This window comes from Salvia miltiorrhiza, chromosome 4 (genome assembly GCF_028751815.1).
Source record: "Salvia miltiorrhiza cultivar Shanhuang (shh) chromosome 4, IMPLAD_Smil_shh, whole genome shotgun sequence".
Taxonomy (NCBI): Eukaryota; Viridiplantae; Streptophyta; class Magnoliopsida; order Lamiales; family Lamiaceae; genus Salvia; species Salvia miltiorrhiza.
The window spans coordinates 7,237,833-7,256,110 of NC_080390.1; the positions used below are offsets into that span (position 1 = coordinate 7,237,833).

General features: G+C 41.1%; 2 protein-coding genes across 2 annotated transcripts; one reads left to right on the forward strand and one right to left on the reverse strand.

Moving 5' to 3' along the window:
* Positions 1 to 6,968: 6,968 nt before the first annotated feature.
* On the reverse strand, positions 6,969 to 9,753 carry LOC131022475 (putative receptor protein kinase ZmPK1). Its single transcript, XM_057951980.1, has one exon. The coding sequence runs from the start codon at positions 9,498 to 9,500 to the stop codon at positions 7,143 to 7,145; it is 2,358 nt and encodes a 785-aa protein (XP_057807963.1). The 5' UTR covers positions 9,501 to 9,753; the 3' UTR covers positions 6,969 to 7,142.
* A 3,786-nt stretch (positions 9,754 to 13,539) lies between these two features.
* On the forward strand, positions 13,540 to 18,278 carry LOC131022491 (uncharacterized). Its single transcript, XM_057951999.1, has 3 exons — positions 13,540 to 13,780; positions 15,744 to 17,128; positions 17,204 to 18,278. Exon 3 carries the CDS (start codon positions 17,205 to 17,207, stop codon positions 18,276 to 18,278), a length of 1,074 nt encoding a protein of 357 aa, XP_057807982.1. The 5' UTR covers positions 13,540 to 13,780; positions 15,744 to 17,128; position 17,204.

Genomic DNA, 18,278 nt, shown 5'->3' on the forward strand with positions numbered 1-18,278 from the left:
ATCAATCGTCATATTCTCCGGAAGAGGCTGAGCAAGATCAATTTCCACCAGAATGCGAGGGAAATGCGCAACATCATCATCAATAGAATTACCATCAATTTTCAGCGGTTGACCTAGCCAACGTCCTATGCCAGATAGAACTTCGGGGTGCCAGAACTCCACATGTAAATAATAAATTCTAACCCAAACCTAAGCTAAAGAGGACGATTCCTTGTAAGGATTGAAAAAACGAACCTAATCACGGAGCCTCAAAGAACCCGCAGGAAGGTCCAAATAAGATGAGCTTTCGCAGTCGCTTTATCCTCCTTAGTATGGAATTTCAAAGTATAATATCCCTTTCCCATTGGCATTAAATGCCAGGAATTCTTAATCGCCCAGAGAGACTGGAGTTCCTCTTTAAGCTCACGAGTGGTTCGAGGTTTCTCTCCTTTGTTCATCATAAGTCGGCCTATAAGAGCAAACTGGAATTTTGACGCTTGGAAGTTTTGTATCTCCTTTGGGACTTTGAGGATACCCATCTCCCCCTGGCGAAACGGCCGAAGGGCTTGGAATTTGTGTGCAGGGAGATCCATTTTTTTGGTACGTTGCGGCGCAGTAGCATTCGCATAAGAGACGGGGGGCGCAGATGCCTTGATGGCCTTAGTGCCGGAGGGACCAGAAATCATTGGTCCTGCAAAAATCAATTTTTGCTTGTTCACCAAGGCAGAAGTCTCAACAGAATTGCGTTTGTCATTATTCACAGCAAGAGGTGTTGAGGTACGTTAGAAGTTGTTTGACACCGGAGGGAGATTCAAGGCGCTTCGGTCCGCCGAAGTCGGCGGCAGGTCGGAAGACATGGATGGAGAAACGACGGCAAAATCAGCGGCAAACTAGGGTTAGGGTTAGGGTTTTTTTAGAAGAAAACGTCATGCTTTTTTCTAGTTTTCTCTCACATAGTATATAAGTTTACATAAAGCAAATCAATATTTGTAAGCATATTCTATCAATGATAAGCATATTAAAATTTATACGGAAGAAAAATTAAATTTATTAGTTTATTGTTCTAATATACGGACTTTTATTCTTTGACAAACTTAGTTATTATTATTAATAGTAAAATTAAATTAAAATTTTGATTAATAAAATAAATATTTATTTGGCCAACTAATTAATTAATTAGTCAAATTATCTTATTGTAAAGAAGATGTTTAGTTGGCCAATAAATAGTTATGTTTAAAATAGATCAAATAATTAAGTTTTGTTATTTATTATACAATCAAATCAACCAACTACAATACGAATTAATTATTATTGATTTTTTTAGAACTAAATATGTTACTTTGTTTAACTGGATTAACTAATAACCAGATTGAAAGATTCAATTATTTGAAGTAGGTTCGATTATTTGAGAAACCTGAAATTCTAATGTCTGTTAAACAAAAGATGATTTTCTACATACTAATATTAATATATAAAATAAATTAAAATATAGTAAAATTTGGCTTAATATATTTAAAACTAATTTATCTTGATATGCCTACATAAGTTTTTTTATTTATTCAACGTTGCAAAATTGTTTTTCGTATTAAATTAATGACAATATAAATTGACCAATTGACTTGTAAGCATTTCCGCTAGGTATATGTTTTTTTTATAGCTCTAGACGAGATGAGTCTCAAAATTAACTTTTGATCTTTCAAATTCGAGACGAGATAATGTTAAAAAGTCAGAGGTGATCTATCAAGTTTCATACGAGATGTACTTATAAGTAGTTTTTGCTCCAAACAATATGATGCTCATAAGTTATAAGTGGTTCGTGAAACTCCCAACAAGATGATACTTATAACTAAATTCTGGTCCTTTAAGCTTCAAATGAGATACTCAGTTGCGGTCTTCAAACTCCAAATGAGTGATGCTTAGAACTCAGTTCTGATCTATCAAACTATGGACGAGATAATGGTTACAAGTCCGTTATAGTCTTTCAAGCTCCACACGAGATGATGCTCACAAGTCAGTTATAGTCTTACGAGTATTTTGCTCTAAACAATATGATGCTCACAAATTAGAAGTGATTTGTCAAGGTCCAAACGAAATGATGCTCATAACTTAATTCCGACCTTTGAAGGTTCAAATGAGATAATGTTTAGCACTCAGCTTAGGTCATACAAGCTCCAAATGAGTGATGCTTAGAACTCAACTCCGGTCCATCGAACTATAGACGAGACGATGCTCACAAGTTAGTTATAGTCTTCAAGCTCCACACGAAATGATGCTCACAAGTCACTTATGGTTTTACGAGCTCCGAATGAGATGCTGCTCACAAGTCAAGTTTTATCTTTCAAGTTAAAGATGAGATGATACTAATAAGCCAAATCTCATATAACAAGCTTCATATACGATAATAATTATAAGTTCGACGTACAAAAGTCAAATGTGATATTTCAAGCTACAGACAAGATGATGCTCAAAAGTCTTGTAAGGTTCGGATGAGAGACGATGTTCATATATAAGATGGTTTTCCTATATTCGATTAACAAAAAATACTATTTGTCAATCCTTCATCATATCCTATGTAAAATTTACCTAAATATTTTTCTTCTTATTTTTCTAAAATCTCTAACCTCACATCAGCTTTTTATATTATTTCATCAGATAAAGATTTACTCCATATAAAAAGACAATCTATTTTAACTCTCAACAAAAAATTACTCCATATATAACTGACGAAAATTGTTGAGATTATTATAGCTTGAACTGTACTAGCAATTTATTTTAGTCAAATAAAATTAAAATTTTAAAATAATTTATATAAAGACCATTCATATGCTATAATAAAAAACAATGTACAAAATTTCCCGTCGAAATTCGACGGGCTACACACTAGTATATAATAAATTAAACAAACTTGAAAGCGAGACTTAAAGTGTGGTACACTGAATCTCATTCCCTTGGTATCAAATTTAATATCCCACTTTCAATTTTTATATTTATTTACATATTTTTTTCTTCAATTTTAATTTTATATGTATTAATTTAAATTTATGATTATTACTTAAGATTCAGTCCATTATACTATTCGAGTATAGAAGTATTTTTATTATTTAATTTTAGTATTAATTCATTATTGGATTGATAAATTTGAATTTTGGGCATAATTTTTTGTAACTTTCAATTTTTGTAAATAATAAATAACTATATTTCATAATATTAAAATGAAATTATTTTTTAAAAAAAATAGTATTAAAATAAAAATATAATAATGATGAGACATTTTTGTTAAAAAACACTAATACATCGGGAAAATATCAAATATTTATCTAAAGGGTTAATTGCCTCTAAATCCTTAAACTATAGTCAATTTTTGTTTTTTCCCTCAATCTTTGAACTTCCTATTAAAATCCACCAACTATTTGTTTTTTCCTATTTTCCCATGACGGATTTTTCGGCCAAATCCGATATCGGAATTATCCTATGTGGCATTATTCACTTAATACGTGGCGTCGACGTGCTCTATTAATGGCACATAACTCTATGCGACGTCGTTTTTGCCTTGGGAGTTTTAAAAGCGGGGAAGAATATGAACGGTCTTTCAGATTGAAGAGAAAACAAGATATGCAGCAGAGGAGATGAAGGTCGAACAGTCTCAACCAACGCCGACCTCTGAGACTCCGGCGAGGCCGTTCGTGTCGCCTCCAAAACTCCATCTCTCTCGCTCATCACAGACGGAAACCCCTACCACCCATCTCACTCTAACTCTTTCCCCTCTCTCTCACTCTCTCCTCTATCGCTGCACGGCCACGACCGCCGTTGCGCTTGCAGCGTCGGGGGCTATCACCGCCTCCTTATCCCAGCATCGCCTCTCCCTTCAGTTGACCCTCGATCACCAAAACTCTAAAAAATCAGAAACCCTAGCTCCCTCAGTCTTGGCTCTATGGCGTTGGCAGCAACGACATCGCCCACGCCGTGGCCCAACCCGACATTCTCAAATCTCATTGACTCGATGATGGTCGCCGCCGTTCGAATCCCAAACAACGGTGCCGCTCCTTCCCAAACAACAACGTCGTTATCTTGATTTCTCTCCAAAATGTGTTTTGTGATAGAGCTGCCGAATGGGAGATTCAAGCCCATTAATACCTGCGAAATCTTCAGTTTAAGTAAATGCCCAAAGATTTTTCTTCAGTTCTTGTAAGATTTCGTAGATTTCGTGGAGATTTGTTAAATGAAGGTTTCAGAGCGAGAACCCTAATTTTAATTGAAGAAGAACAAGTAAGAAACGACGTCGTTTATGTACAATACACACTATGTCGTTTTATTAAATAGCAGCGTGTCCACGTCGGATAATTTCGATGCCACGTGTGTACGGATTTGCCCGAAAAAATCCGTCACGGAAAAATTGGAAAAAATCAATAATTGGTGGATTTTAATAGGAAGTTCAAAGATTGAGAGAAAAAATGAAAATTGACTATGGTTTAAGGATTTAGAGGCAATTAACTCTTATCTAAAATAAAGAAATTCTCATCAAAGGAGTGGCGCAAGCTATTCCTTCTTATTGCATGTCAATTTCTGCTTTACCCACTAGTCTTACTGACGACATGGAGCGGCTTATGAACACATTTTAGTGGGGGAACAAGGGTGGCACGGGGAAGGGTATCAATTGGATGAAGTGAGAGAGATTTTGTGTAGATAAGAAAGTAGGCGGCATGGGTTTTCGAAGCCTACAATTACTCAACTATCTGTGTTTGGGAAAACAGGGTGGCGCCTCATTGATGACCCTGACGCTGATCTTATGAGTAGAGTTTTGAAGTTTAAATATTTCTTAAGAGGCGATTTTTTGAGTGCCAATGTTGGTCATAATCAGAGTTTCGCTTGGCGGAGTATGCATTCGGCGCAAGATTTGGTTCGGAGGGGTACTCGTTGGCATATTGGAGATGGCAACGGCGTTCGGGTTTTTGGCGAGCCGTGGTTGCGCAAAGAGGATAACTTTTATATTTTGACGTATTGCCCTCCTAGTCTCGATGATTTGAGAGTTAGTGATCTTATGCATGAGAACTTTTGTAGGTGGGACGTAGATCTTCTGACCAACTTCGTTGATGCGACTGATGTGCAGAATATCATCAAAATTCCTATTTTCCCAAATCCGGGTCCGGACAAGCTCATTTGGCACTTTTCGGATAATGGGATGTATTCGGCTAAATCCGCTTACAAGCTTGCGAGTGCTCTTACGATTGACAATGCTTACTGTGTGGAGGGTCAATGGAGTAAACTCTGGAAAACTAATGTTCCTCCCAAGGTTCGTAATTTCCTTTGGCGTGCAACAGCTAGAAACAATCTTTCTTCCAATGAGAACCTCATCTCTCGTGGTATTACTGTTGGTGGCGAGTGCCCAATCTGTAAGGCTCGGTTCGAGAACTTATGGCACATCTTTTTCCACTGTCCCTTCGCCGAAGACTGTTGGCGGGTGGGTCAGATGCAGTCGGCCATTACATTAGTCACTGGCAGGAGTGACTCTTCCAACAAGCTCTCTTTCTCATTCTTGAGAAGGTTAATGAGGAGCTTAAGGCCAACATATGCATGGTGTTTTGGCAAATCTGGAAAGAGCGTAATGTTGTTGTCTGGAGCAATTCCCACCTGAATCCTGTCCGATCCGTTCTTATAGTTGTTGAGAGTAGGAAAGAATGGATCTTGGCTCGGACCCTTCCCAATCGGAACTCGAATCTTTCTCCCTCCACTACAAAAAACTGGCCGATCAGCGACGGAATTTTCCGTCGCTAAATCCAAAAATTCCGTCGCTAAAAGTAATCAAAGACGGATCATCGACGGCGTCCACGGGTCGCCGTTTCACTGGTCGCTAAGTCGGTTACCGACGGATTAGTTCGTCCGTCGCTAATTTGTCGACGGAGCGCCCGTCGGCGGTGAAAGACGACGAAGACGGTGGGGGACACGTGGGAGGCGGAGGGGGCGAACGCGGGTGACGGTGGGGACGGCCCGGACGCCGGTGATTGGCAATCGGAGGGGGCGAACGCGGAGGAGGGATTTGAAGGAGGAAGAAAATTAGACGAAGGTGAAAGTGAGGCGGGACTAATTCCCGTGAAATAATATGTAGGGCTCAACGACGGAAGCCCATTCCGTAGGTAAAATCAATAATTAAAAAATTTCTACATTCAACCACTTAAACAACGACGGATATGTCCGTCGCAAAATACCGACGGATCACTATTCCGTCGTTAATCGAAAAAAAAATAAAAAAAACATTTTTAGCTACGGAATCCGTCCGTCGTTAAAAAATTCCGTCGTTATTCCGTCGTTAAATCCGACGGTGAATCGGAGCTACTATAACCGTCGTTTTCAATCGGCGATTCCGTCGTTATTTAACAACGGACATATTTTCGTCGCTGATTCCGTCGGTGTCCGACACTGTTTCTTGTAGTGCTCGGCAGTGAGCTTCCTGGGTTGGCATCCGATCCCGCAAGGTTCGATTATTTGTGGAGTGATGCGGCTTTTTTCAATGGAAGCCAAGCTATGGGTATTGGAATGGTGCTTCGCAATCATGATGGTGAGTTCGTCGTTGGAAAAGCGCTTAAGCTTCCTTGTGCTAGGAGTGTTGAGGAAGGTGAGCTCATCGGCATTAAGGAGGCTCTTTCGTGGATCAAAAGTTTGGGTTTTGCGCATAGGTGGATTCAGTCGGATTGCGGGAGAGCTTGCGACGTCATTCATTCGAGTAATAGAAATATTTTTGAGCTTGGCGCCATTGTTAGCTTGTGCCGTGATGATTTAGCTTTGCTCCCGGGATTCCGTCTTCGTCATGTTAAACGAGATTTTAATGCTATCGCTCATTCATTAGCGAAAGCAGCGATGGATATTAGTACACAATATGTTTGGGATGAACCTCCGGCCTTTGTGGTGTGGGACGTCATCTCCATTTACCATGCTCTTGTGTTCAATAAAATTATCCTCTTGTTCTCTAAAAAAAATAAAAAAAAATAAAGATATCTCCACTAAATGTGTCTTTGATAATCACGAATATTCTGCAATCAAGTCCATGATTCAATTCCCCTAAAGAAACGTCCATGCTCCAATTATGGACTAGGAAGTCCAACTATAGAATTAGGTGAGAAATTAAATCATCTCAGCTACAAAGTCGCATATATATATTTTACAAGAAGTCAATCATCAACATACTCAAACTCCATCAAAGTCTGCACCACCGTGGCCATGGTGGGCCGCTTATTCCTATCCTCCTCGACGCAGGCAACCCCCATCCGAATCAACGCCGCCGCCTGCCTCCGCCCAAACTCCCCCTCCAATCTCGCATCCACCACGCTCTCCACCACCACCTCCGCCTCCCCCCTCATCCTCCTCACGAAGCTCGCGAGCGCGCCGTCACCCTCATCTCCCTCACCCCAATTACTCAGCCTCACCCCCCTCACCAGCTCCAGCACCACCACCCCGTACCCGAACACGTCCACCTTGGACGTGATAGGAAGGCTCAGCGCCCACTCCGGCGCCATGTACCCCTTGGTGCCGCGTATCCTCGTGAACTCCGACCCGCCGCCGCCCCTCTGCAGCAGCTTCGCCAGCCCGAAATCCGCGATCTTGGGCTGGAAATCGCTGTCCAGAAGTATATTCTCGGGCTTGACGTCGCAGTGGATCACCCACTCCAAACACTCGTGGTGCAGATACGCCAGCCCCTTGGCCGTCCCTAACGCCACCGCGTACCTCTGTTTCCACCCCAGAAAGCTCGACCCGAAAACATGCCTGTCCAAAGACAGGTTGTCGAGGTACTCGTAGACGAGGAGGCGATGCCTCCTCTCCGAGCAGAACCCCCAAATTCTCACTAGATTCATATGATTGATCTTCCCTATGATCCCGATCTCCGCAAAGTACTCCTCCTGCGCTTGAAACACGTCGCCCAGCTTCTTCACCGCCACCACCCTCTCATCGGAGAGGACGCCTTTGTAGACGGCGCCCGACCCGCCTCTCCCGAGCTCCTTCGTGAACCCCTTGGTCGCCTTCTTCAGCTCCGAGTAGCTATACTGCCGGAACTGGCTCGAGATCATGTTGTAGCCGGCCTCCACCGAGGCCGGGACACCGTGTTTTCGGAAGAGAAACCACCACCCTAGGAGTATGAACATCACCTCCACAGCTCCCAGCGCCGCCGCGAATGAATAGATATACACCCATTTAAACCTCCTGCTGTTGAAATCATACATAGAAGAAGACCCGAACAGCGCTTCCCTCTCAGCCGAGCCGCAGCTCTGGCTCGAGGCATGGAATATTTCAGGCTTCGCCACCTCCAAACCGCTGGGAATTTTAACGTATATGCTAGCCGGAAACTCGGGAGCTGCGTACCCATTCAGCATTGCGCTTTTGATGAAGCAGAATCCTTGGCCCAACAATCGGTAGCTGAATGCGACGCACCGGAAATCCTCCACACACATTTTCTTACAATAATCAAAAGTAACAGGATTGGTGGTGTTGAGATCAAATCCGTAGAAATCGGTGTGGGGGATCTGCAGGAATTCCACTTCCGTCGAGAGCAGCAGCGTCTGATTGAACACCGGATTGCAGCCGGCGTTCCAGTTGGCGGCATCCTCCACCTCGAACCCCGGCGGGCACGTGCAGGTAGGCAGCGGCGCGTACACGCAGATGGCGTTCCTCCCGCAGACCCCCTTGACGTTGCAGGGCTGCGCGATCGCCTGCCACGTCACGGACCATGATCCTGTGGAGGCGTTCAAACTGTAGACGCGAAGGTTGCCGTCGTAGTCCATTGTTAGGCGGCGCTTCACGCCGGGGCCGAGATCGGAGGTGTTGAATTGCAGCAGATCGCTGGAGAGAAACCGGCCGAGATCGTCGAGGACTGCGATCCTGGTGCTGTTGTAATTGGTTCTGCCGTTTGTGTAGATGTCGAAATCCGGATTCGGCCAGTAGGCCGTGGAGGTGTCCGGGGTGTCGGAGATTAATCTCAAGACGTTGTCGCTGCCGAAGTAGAGATTGAAAATGCCGGTGGCGAAGCTGCCGGCGGTGGAAACGGATGTGAGTCTGGTGTTCTTGGTGAATGGCTGGGAGGGCAGGAGAGTGTTGGTGGGGAAATCGAAGCTCTGCCAGAGAATATTGGCGCGTTGATCCTGCAGCACGAGGTTGCCGGTGTTGAGGAGACGAGCGGTGGCGACGTCGGTGGAGGTTGTGTTGGTCTGCCAGACGACGGTGCCGTCGACGTCGGTGAGCAGCATGGTTCCGTCGCGGCGGATGGTGGCTTTGGAGCCCTTGCTGTTGACAGGGCGGTCGCGGTTGGGCGTCCAAACCACGGTTTTGTCGGCGGAGTTGGTGAACCATATGGCGAGCCAGTAGGCGTTGGCGCCGAGGCCGTAGAAGCCGCAGGTGAAGGAGGCGTCGGGGGAGGTGAGGAACTGTGAGTCTTTGCCGACGGTGATGGAGTCGCCGCGGTTCAAAATGAGGCGGGATTTGGAGGCTGCTGTTGGGAGATGGAGCGCGAGGGCCAATAGGATTATTGGGCCTATCATCTTCGACTTCAAGAATGGGGATCATTTATGGCAGCATATATATATATATATATATATAATAAGTCAACTTTGAATATGCCGTGTTGAAAGGGACCCGGCGGCTCAAGGGAATGCCCAACTTGGAATAGAATATAAGAATAGATGCTATCCTCATAGTCCATAGACAAAACAAAAGAAGAAGAGAAACACTAACATATTTCAAGCACTGTTTACACGGAAATTAGATTTTGTGGAATGGGAGAATTCCATGGTCGTTTCATTGCTACTAAGCTTCAAGACAATTTTTTTTTTTTTTTTATCATTTTTGAAATCTTGATGGTTTATTATCCATTAATCGATCAACTAATACGGTTTTTTTTTTTTTTTTTTTTTTTGACTTGGGGGAGTTGGGGAGGGGGAACAGTGGAATTTGAACCCGAGACCTCACTATTCACAGATAGGAGGTCGCACCGCTTGGTGTCCCCTTGGGGACACTAATACGGTTATTAATTCATAGTATTCAACCAGGGGGCTTAGCCCACTGGCCACCAGGTCCTCACTTAAGTGAAGTGACCCGGGTTCGATCCCTCTTGGGAGCGAATTGGAGATTGGAGATATAAGGTGGATTTGGTGAATGAGAGAGATAAGGTGGTTCTTGGAGTGGATGGGGAACTAACTACTAACATCTAACATGACTTTGCCCGATCAAAAAAAAAAAAAAAAAAAAATTCATAGTATTCGGGATGACTCTATTAATTAGCCGTAACTTATTAATTAATACAAGATTTTGATACTAGTCTTTTTTTAGTACTAGCAGATTTGCATTGCACACAATTCATGAATATTACACTAATAAATTGTTGGTATTGAATAATTGCAATAAATTTTATAATAAAAAATTAAAAATCTATTCTTTTTCATGTTTAATATAAAACCAAAGATAAATTTTTAATTAATGTTCAGATGGAAGATAAAATTCTATAAACTTTTAATATATATTTAATGAATTAATATATACTAATATTTTTGGGATCCTGTTCTTCTTATTTTAATAGAAAATGATGCGAAATCACAAATATATTATTTAATGTAGATAAAACCTTAAGTGGGAATTATCACGTATAACCATTTCCCATAAAAATATAAGTTTTATAGCCCCACTTTATAATACATAAGTTAAACAATCATTTTAAGTTTAAAAGAAAATAATACCCTTTGATTTTTTATATTATTATTTCATATTTTATACTCCCTCCGTCCCATTATTTCCGGCCACATTATTTTCGGCACGGAGATTAAGAAATGTGTAGTTAGTGTTTAAGTTAGTGTGGACCCTTTCCATTTGACTTTTCCATGATACTTAATTGAAATTTTAATCCCAACCAACTTCACAACTACTTATTATTTTTATTTTCAATTAATTTATTTTAATTTATTTTAGATCATTAATTTAAAAAAACTGTAAACTCTCGAATTACTCAAAAAATTAAATGTGTGGCAGAATTTGGAATCTGGTAAGCTTTTTCTTCATCGGAGGCTGGTCCTCCGTTTCCGGGACGGGCGTCCACCCGCCGGAGTCCGCATCGTCGAGTACATCTGCGCCGTACACTCCAAGGGACCACGGCGATAGTGTGTCGGCCGCAATAAGGCCGGAGAGATGCCCATCGCTCTCCGTCGAGTCCGGTGGAGATTCTGGAGAGGCCGAGGGGTCCTTGGAGATTGCGACAGGTTCAAATCCGACCGGGGAGCTTTGGATCTGAGAGCTTTTCTCAACAAATGGCGGATTGAACAGCAATCTCCGCCGAATCGGCGGAGATTCGGTGTAGACGGCGGGATGAAAGGGGGAGCCCTCGCCGTCAGTTTCTTCATCACAATATGGCCAATCGCTGCCAAAGCCGTGCTGAATCGACGACGAATCAACGGCGGACTGGTGGCTGTGGGAGGACGCTGCTCAGAGACGTCAGATCTTCCTCAAAGGAGCCGTTTTTCTTCATCGCGGCGGACCAAGACTTCTCACCGTGCTGGAACAGAGGGGTCGGCGGGGTGAGCGAGAGAGAGAGAGACGATTGGAGAGAGAGATACGAGAGGAACAGAGGCCGATTGACGGTGATTCACCGGTGATTCAACGTTGAAAACCCTAGAGGAACCGAGGGGGCGGCGGGGTGAGAGAGAGAGACGAGATAATTGCGGGTAGGGTTAGAGTGAGTGGTAAAAAGTGTAGGTTATAGGTTATAATTAAGAGTTAATTAGTGAGTTAATTAGGGAGTTAATAAAGTGCGTTTTTTACTTATTTTAGAAAGTAGACAGAAATAGTGGGACAGACTAAAAAGGAAAGGTGGCCAGTTTTAATAGGACGGAGGGAGTATTTATTTAAATTTTACATTTTATAACACATTTTTTATATTTTTATTTTGACACTTTATATTTTAATTTTATACACATTTCTTTTCTTCTTCATGTTTCTTCTTCACATTGCCACCGTTCGCCCCCGCTGTTTTCTCTTAAATTGGCCATGGCTGCCATAGCTGATTTTCGAGCTCTACCATGGCTGCAATGACTGCCAAACCCATAAATCACGCCCCCTCTCTCTCTAGCCTAGAATCACGTCTCAAATCTCTCTAAATCACATCTCTCTTTCTATGTACCTTAGAATCACGTCCCAAGCTCTCGTCGAAGCCGCACTGTTCGAACCCTCGCGTTCAGTACTCGATCGAGTATTTGATCGAGCATCGAGTACTCCATCGAGTACTCGTCAGATTATTTTTCTCTTGTCTTTTTTCATCATTTTTTTTGGGAAGTTGGTGCTAAATATGTATTTTGTAATGTGTAGGCCATTGCAATTTGCAATATTGATGGATGTCATTGGGTGACTATACGCATTGTCTTTAATGACTGGAAGGTTAAGTTATATAACTATACGTTTTGTTTGAAAACTAAAGTATTTTGATTTTAATTTGGATTGATTTGTGGTTGGATTATAATATTTGATGATTGGATGATAATTTTATATAATTATCATATTTGATGGTTCGATCAAAATTCGCACAAGCGTATAATAGTTAATAATTACATGTAAAATAAGTGTATAATTAATTAATAATTACATATTTTATAATGACTGTAACACCCCGTACTTTTCCCTATGTTGAGAAATAGTGTCTTAACACTAATGAGAGTACTGAGATGTCGAAATACGAAACTTTTTTTTTTATGAGCAGATAAGACAGATTGTCTTTTAAATAGAGATACGAGTGAATAAACCGATGATGGAATTAGAGTGATGAGATTTGAGAAATGAGTTGAGATAGAGATGCTGATTGAACTGAGCTGAGATTTTATTTTATTTCCAACTACCGGGAATAGAGTTACCGGATACCGAATTATTAGAGTTTGACTGTCCTATTAAGAAAATAGGAATAATGAGTTGGAAATAGAGTCGAGGAAGAAAGAGTGAGAAACCTTGATAATTAAAGTCGGTCTGAGAGACGTCTAGTTGTTTGTATTTGCCGACTGCTTTGATGTGATGTTATGTGAAATTACGTGACTGATTGATTATGTGATTTCTGTGACGTGTGTCATTATGACCAAGTTATTATGATTTTTATTTGAGACTTTAGCACTTGGAATTTTGATTAAGTTTCCAAAGCAAGTGCAGGTTTATTTTTACCGAGAAATCGAATGATGCCGGTTTATGGAAATTTTTCCTAGCATAATATTTTTAAATTATTTTTCATACGAAGAGGAATATTATAATTGAGTGAGTGCACTAATATTAGTGCTATAATTATTTTATTTGATCACATGAATAATTATGCTATGGTATTTTATTAAGGAGTAATATTTCCATAATTATTGTGGTTATTATTTTAATCACCCTTCTTACATTAATATTTTAATTTTCCAAGCATGTGACTAATTACCAAAATTTACCAAGTGTAGAGATTGAGAGAGTAGAGATTGAGAGTGTAGAGATTAGAGAGAGAGATTAGGCATTTAATGCCATATATTCTTTAAGATCTCAAATCTTCACTAAGATCACCATATCAATTCATATCTAACAAAATCCTCTCTCTCACTCCTTCATCCTCACCAATTCGACTCTCTCTCTCCCCTTCATCTCTCATCTTCCTCCATTAACATCCATGGTAGAACCTTCCGAAGCTTCCAAAAATTATACAAAACACATCAATCCACTCCAAAACCTTGCCTAAACACCTTCAATCTCCTTGGATTCAAGAAGATCATTGAAGATTGCTTCCAAGGCTAGAGAGAGAAAGTGTGATTTTTGGTGAAAAGTTTGGGTAAGTGATGTATAAATTCATAGATATGACTTGTATGAGATTGTATGTGAGTATTCTTGAGAGATTGAAGCAAGAAATCACCCCTCCCTTGTTTTTGAAATTTTCGATCAAATGGGTCTTCAACCCTTCAAAAAATTTTCTTCTTCTTTCCTTGATTTGGGGTGAGAAAAGTGGTCTATGTGATGTTTGTTGATGATTGATGTGTGTTGTGAAATATATGCCTTGAGATGTGAAAGTTCGATGGAGTTTAGTTTACCAAAAAATGGGAACTTTTGAGTCAATGATTAAAATGATGAATTGATGATGTAGATGAGTCTATGAGATGTATATGATGATGATTGATGGAGTAAATTGAGTATATGATGTCAATGGATGATTTTGATATGAGTTAGTTTAATAAAATTAGGGATATGTGAATATATGCTCTAATTTGTAAATTGATGGTTTATACGTGAGATAAATGGGTTAAAATTGGTAGATCTATGATTAGATTAAAGATCCATGTGTGTTTATAAAAAAATTCAAGGAGTTTAGTTTAATAAAAATTAGGACTTTCATGTCTATGTGTCGATTAAGTGATTTAGCTTAAGATATATGTTTCTGAGCATGATAGTAGTGTTTTAATATGTTTGATTAAGTCTATTGTAAGCTAAGTAAAATTTGGACTTAGTTTAGTTTGAATGAGTTTTTGAGTTTTCATATTTTGAGAAGTCAATGAATGATGAAATGAGGTCTAATTGATTTATGATCATTATGTGAACGTTTGTCATGCTTTTGTTAAGAGTTTGCGTTGATACATGAGTTATCATTAGAGTTTAGTTTACATGATAAAAATGGGATTTATATGTGTAAAATGAGTTATATGAGGTATGAGGTCATTAATGAATGATGGAGTGATTTTGAGCATGAGAATGAAAAGAGAATTGAATTGATGCGTTCGTTGAGACGTTTTCCTTGAGATTTGAGTTAAGATGTAAAAGAGGAGAGTTAATTTGAGTATGATGAGTATTATAATGTTTTTGAATGTTTGTGAGTGTTATATGTGTTTAAAATGAGCTTTGATTGGTTTTCTTTGAAGGAATGTTGAGTTGAGCATTTAAGAGTTTGAGATGAGATTTTGGTGATTTTCGTAGGCCTACTGACCTACTGTAATCGACAGTTTGTCGATGTCAAAAAGCTTTGAAAATTTTATAGCAAGTCCCTACATGAGTCCTGAGCACCCCTGTAACGTTTCAAGTCATTTGGACTTCGTGTACTATTTTTATAAAATACAAAACCTAAACTGCACATTTCTACCGACAATTTTAGAGAACAGGGGAAAGAGTTACTATTCTTTTCAGTATCTTCCTGTGTGATCTAGCTTTCCAAATTTTTATGGTATTAACCTTATTGTGTTAGATAGATATCCACCAAATTTGAGCCCAGTTTGACATCATTTACTATTTTTTCAAAAATCAAAGTTTTCGATTGCTCAAAACTGCCGAATATGGTAGATCGTGGCTAAAAACGACATAACTCCCAAACCACTTGGATTTTTCGACTCTACTTTTTTTTATATGAAACTAGACTCGAAGACCTTTCTTTTGGTATGAGTCTCGAGTCCAGGAGATGTCGGAGTCAGAACTGGTTAATTTTTGAAGTTGAGTGAGTGTATGAACAGAGCATGTTTTGATGATGTTTGATTGTATTTTCTTATGTGCCTTACGTGTTTGTGTTGCCTATGTGTTTGAGTGAAAATTTGACGAGTCTTATATGAGAGATAAATCGAGACTTAGAACCATGATTTTCTTGAAACCTATCCTTGAGCTTAAGGATTTGAGATGAGTGGAGAGTCTATATAGAGTTGAATAAGGAGATAGAATATGAGATAGAGCAAGAGTTAAGGCATGAGTTTTGTTAATGAGTTTCTAATCGAGATTCATTTTATGACATGAACCCTCGATGATGATGATGATCCCTGAAGACACGAGCAGAGCAAGGAAGTAAGTAACTCCGCTTTGACGGGAGAATTTGAGTAAGGTCTTCAGGTGGGCAATATTTTTAGTATATGTTTATCATATGAGCTTTCTAAAATGATTTGATGATGTTATGAGATTAACAAATGTTTTGAGATAAATGATGTTTGAGAACTGTTTGACTTGCCAATTTTTGATGTTGAGCTTGTATGTTACCCTCTACTGATGAGATGAGACGAATTCGGTCCTGCCACAAGCGGGATTTTGTGCACAGAGGTGACTGTGAGCCGTCTTCGGGTCGGCCGGTCACGGTACTTGAGAGGGAGGCCTACTTCTCAGTACCTTAATTATAATGATGAGTTGTAGATGCGGTACATACATGTCGATTACTTTGTCTGCAGACACTTATTTATGATGTTGATTATGAAAACATGCACAGATTCATTTATGCTAACTTATTTCTGTGTATTGCTGAGATGTGGCAAGCTTCAAACTTATAGCTCTAAGAGCACTTTTCTTATTTTTCGGTGTTTGCCCACTGAGTATTATGTACTCACGCCCTGCATGTATTTCTAAATGTGCAGGCTAAGCGGGGAGCGAGATTGGTCTGGTGCTGGTGGGAAACCGTTTCAATCGATGTGATCATATTTAATATTGCCCTTATGATTAATAGAGTCTTGATGATTAAAATACTTCGTTTCCTTTCGAATCAAGTAATATACTCACGGTTATGTGTCTTCATACATATAATCGGTTCGCCTTTTGCTGCGATACTCTGCATATTATGCTTCCTTACGAAAAATGAGCGATGCCCATTTTGTTTTTGTTCGTGAAATTTCTGATAAATAAAAAGTTATAACGACGTTGACGATTTGACCCTTGGGTTCCTTTATGATGATTTCCTTAACACCTTTTGATGCGAGCTTCCGCTTGATGTTCTACCTATTCTTCTTATCTTTTATTCTTTTAAAAATAGTCGTATCGATACTCGTACCCCACTATCACTAGTGTCGGGAATCGGGCTGCGACAGGGTGGTATCAGAGCAGGTCATCTGCTATGAGTCTATTGCTTGATTGAGTTGAACCTTTAATTACTGATATCTTTTTAAATTGAGTACTAGTCTAACTTGAATTCTTAGGCTAGTTTGAGAGAGTTAGTTTGAAACGAAACCCCAACACCCCAACTCCTCCGGCTTAACGAGGTAAGAGGTTGATGTTGTTTCTTATTGCTTTCCTGTTGAGAGCTGAGTTTGATTCACTAATGAGTTATGAATTGTTTTGATGGCGGAATTGTTTGAGATGATGGATTCTGATATGAGGCAGTTGATGTGGAATATGAGGAGAGATGTTGAGGCTAGTATAGCCGATGCCCCACCGTACCAAACGAGGACGAGTATGTTGTTGATTGAGATGTACCAAGTAAGTTTCGTCATCCATTTTCTAATGGACATGATATTTTATATTACAGGATGCCGAGTTATATTGAGACAGCGATGCAGCGATGGTTCAAGGAGTATATCCCGGACGAGGATGACACCTTGGGTGAACTTCTGGCACACTATCACCGAAGATGGGGGAGGGCTATTCCCTATGGGATCGATGGCACAGAGGCCATTACGCTTTTGATTCCACTACTGCCACCTTCGTGGCGAGACTGGGCGACATCTTTAGTGCCCCAGTACGTAGATACTACCTGGTTGGAGGGCATCAAGTACGGAGACCTTAGTGGCTTCATCGCGACGCTGAGCCACCGTTACTTTGCTTATGGCGATCCGCCTTCACCGCAGTATGGAGAGCTTGAGGGACCAGCCCAGGGAAGGGACCTAGTTGTTGTGCCTCCACCTCCCGAGGAGCCGTTTCCGATGGCACCTCTACCCCCAGCTGATCCGATTCCAGTTTCTCTTGAGTCTGATGTTTCTGAGCCGATGGTCTTCGAGACGTACTCACCTGGGATAGAGCATGATCCGTTTGCGTTTCTATCACTTATTCCTTCTCCCAGCGCTGATTTACCGCCTTGGGATTTGACACCGGCGACGACACCTTTGCCATTGCCACCCGTTGAGTCGGCGCAGCCGATTGTTTCTACTGAGTCTGAGACGCAGGATGTTCCCTACGATCCATATCCGAGGGTTGCCCCGTTGCCTGAGCCAGGCACTTTGGCTTTTCAGACGTATATGCACTCGATCCTATATTCACCATCCCGAGACGCCCAGGAGGGAGGATCTCGGCCGGCACGCTCCGATAGTGATGAGGAGGACCTCGATGAGGAAACTCCAGAGATGACGGTCGGCCACGGACGGACCCAGCCATTACAGCGTCATATTACTGCCGACGGAATCGAGACATGGGTACCTATTCCCGAGGTGCCGGTTTATGGTCCGATGATGGACACCGACGTCGAGGATGAGCCGAGCGACGATAGCGTCTACCGACTGATCGACGAGTACGAGAGTCAGGAGTCGGAGCCGAGCAAGGAGACGGAGCCGAGTGAGGATATGGAGGTTGACGATGTGACGAGCAGGATTTTAGGAGACGACGACTAG

Excerpts from the sequence above, each read along its gene's own strand:
- LOC131022475 (XM_057951980.1), bottom strand. The coding sequence starts at position 9,500 with ATGATAGGCCCAATAATCCTATTGGCCCTCGCGCTCCATCTCCCAACA.
- LOC131022491 (XM_057951999.1), top strand. The coding sequence starts at position 17,205 with ATGCCGAGTTATATTGAGACAGCGATGCAGCGATGGTTCAAGGAGTAT.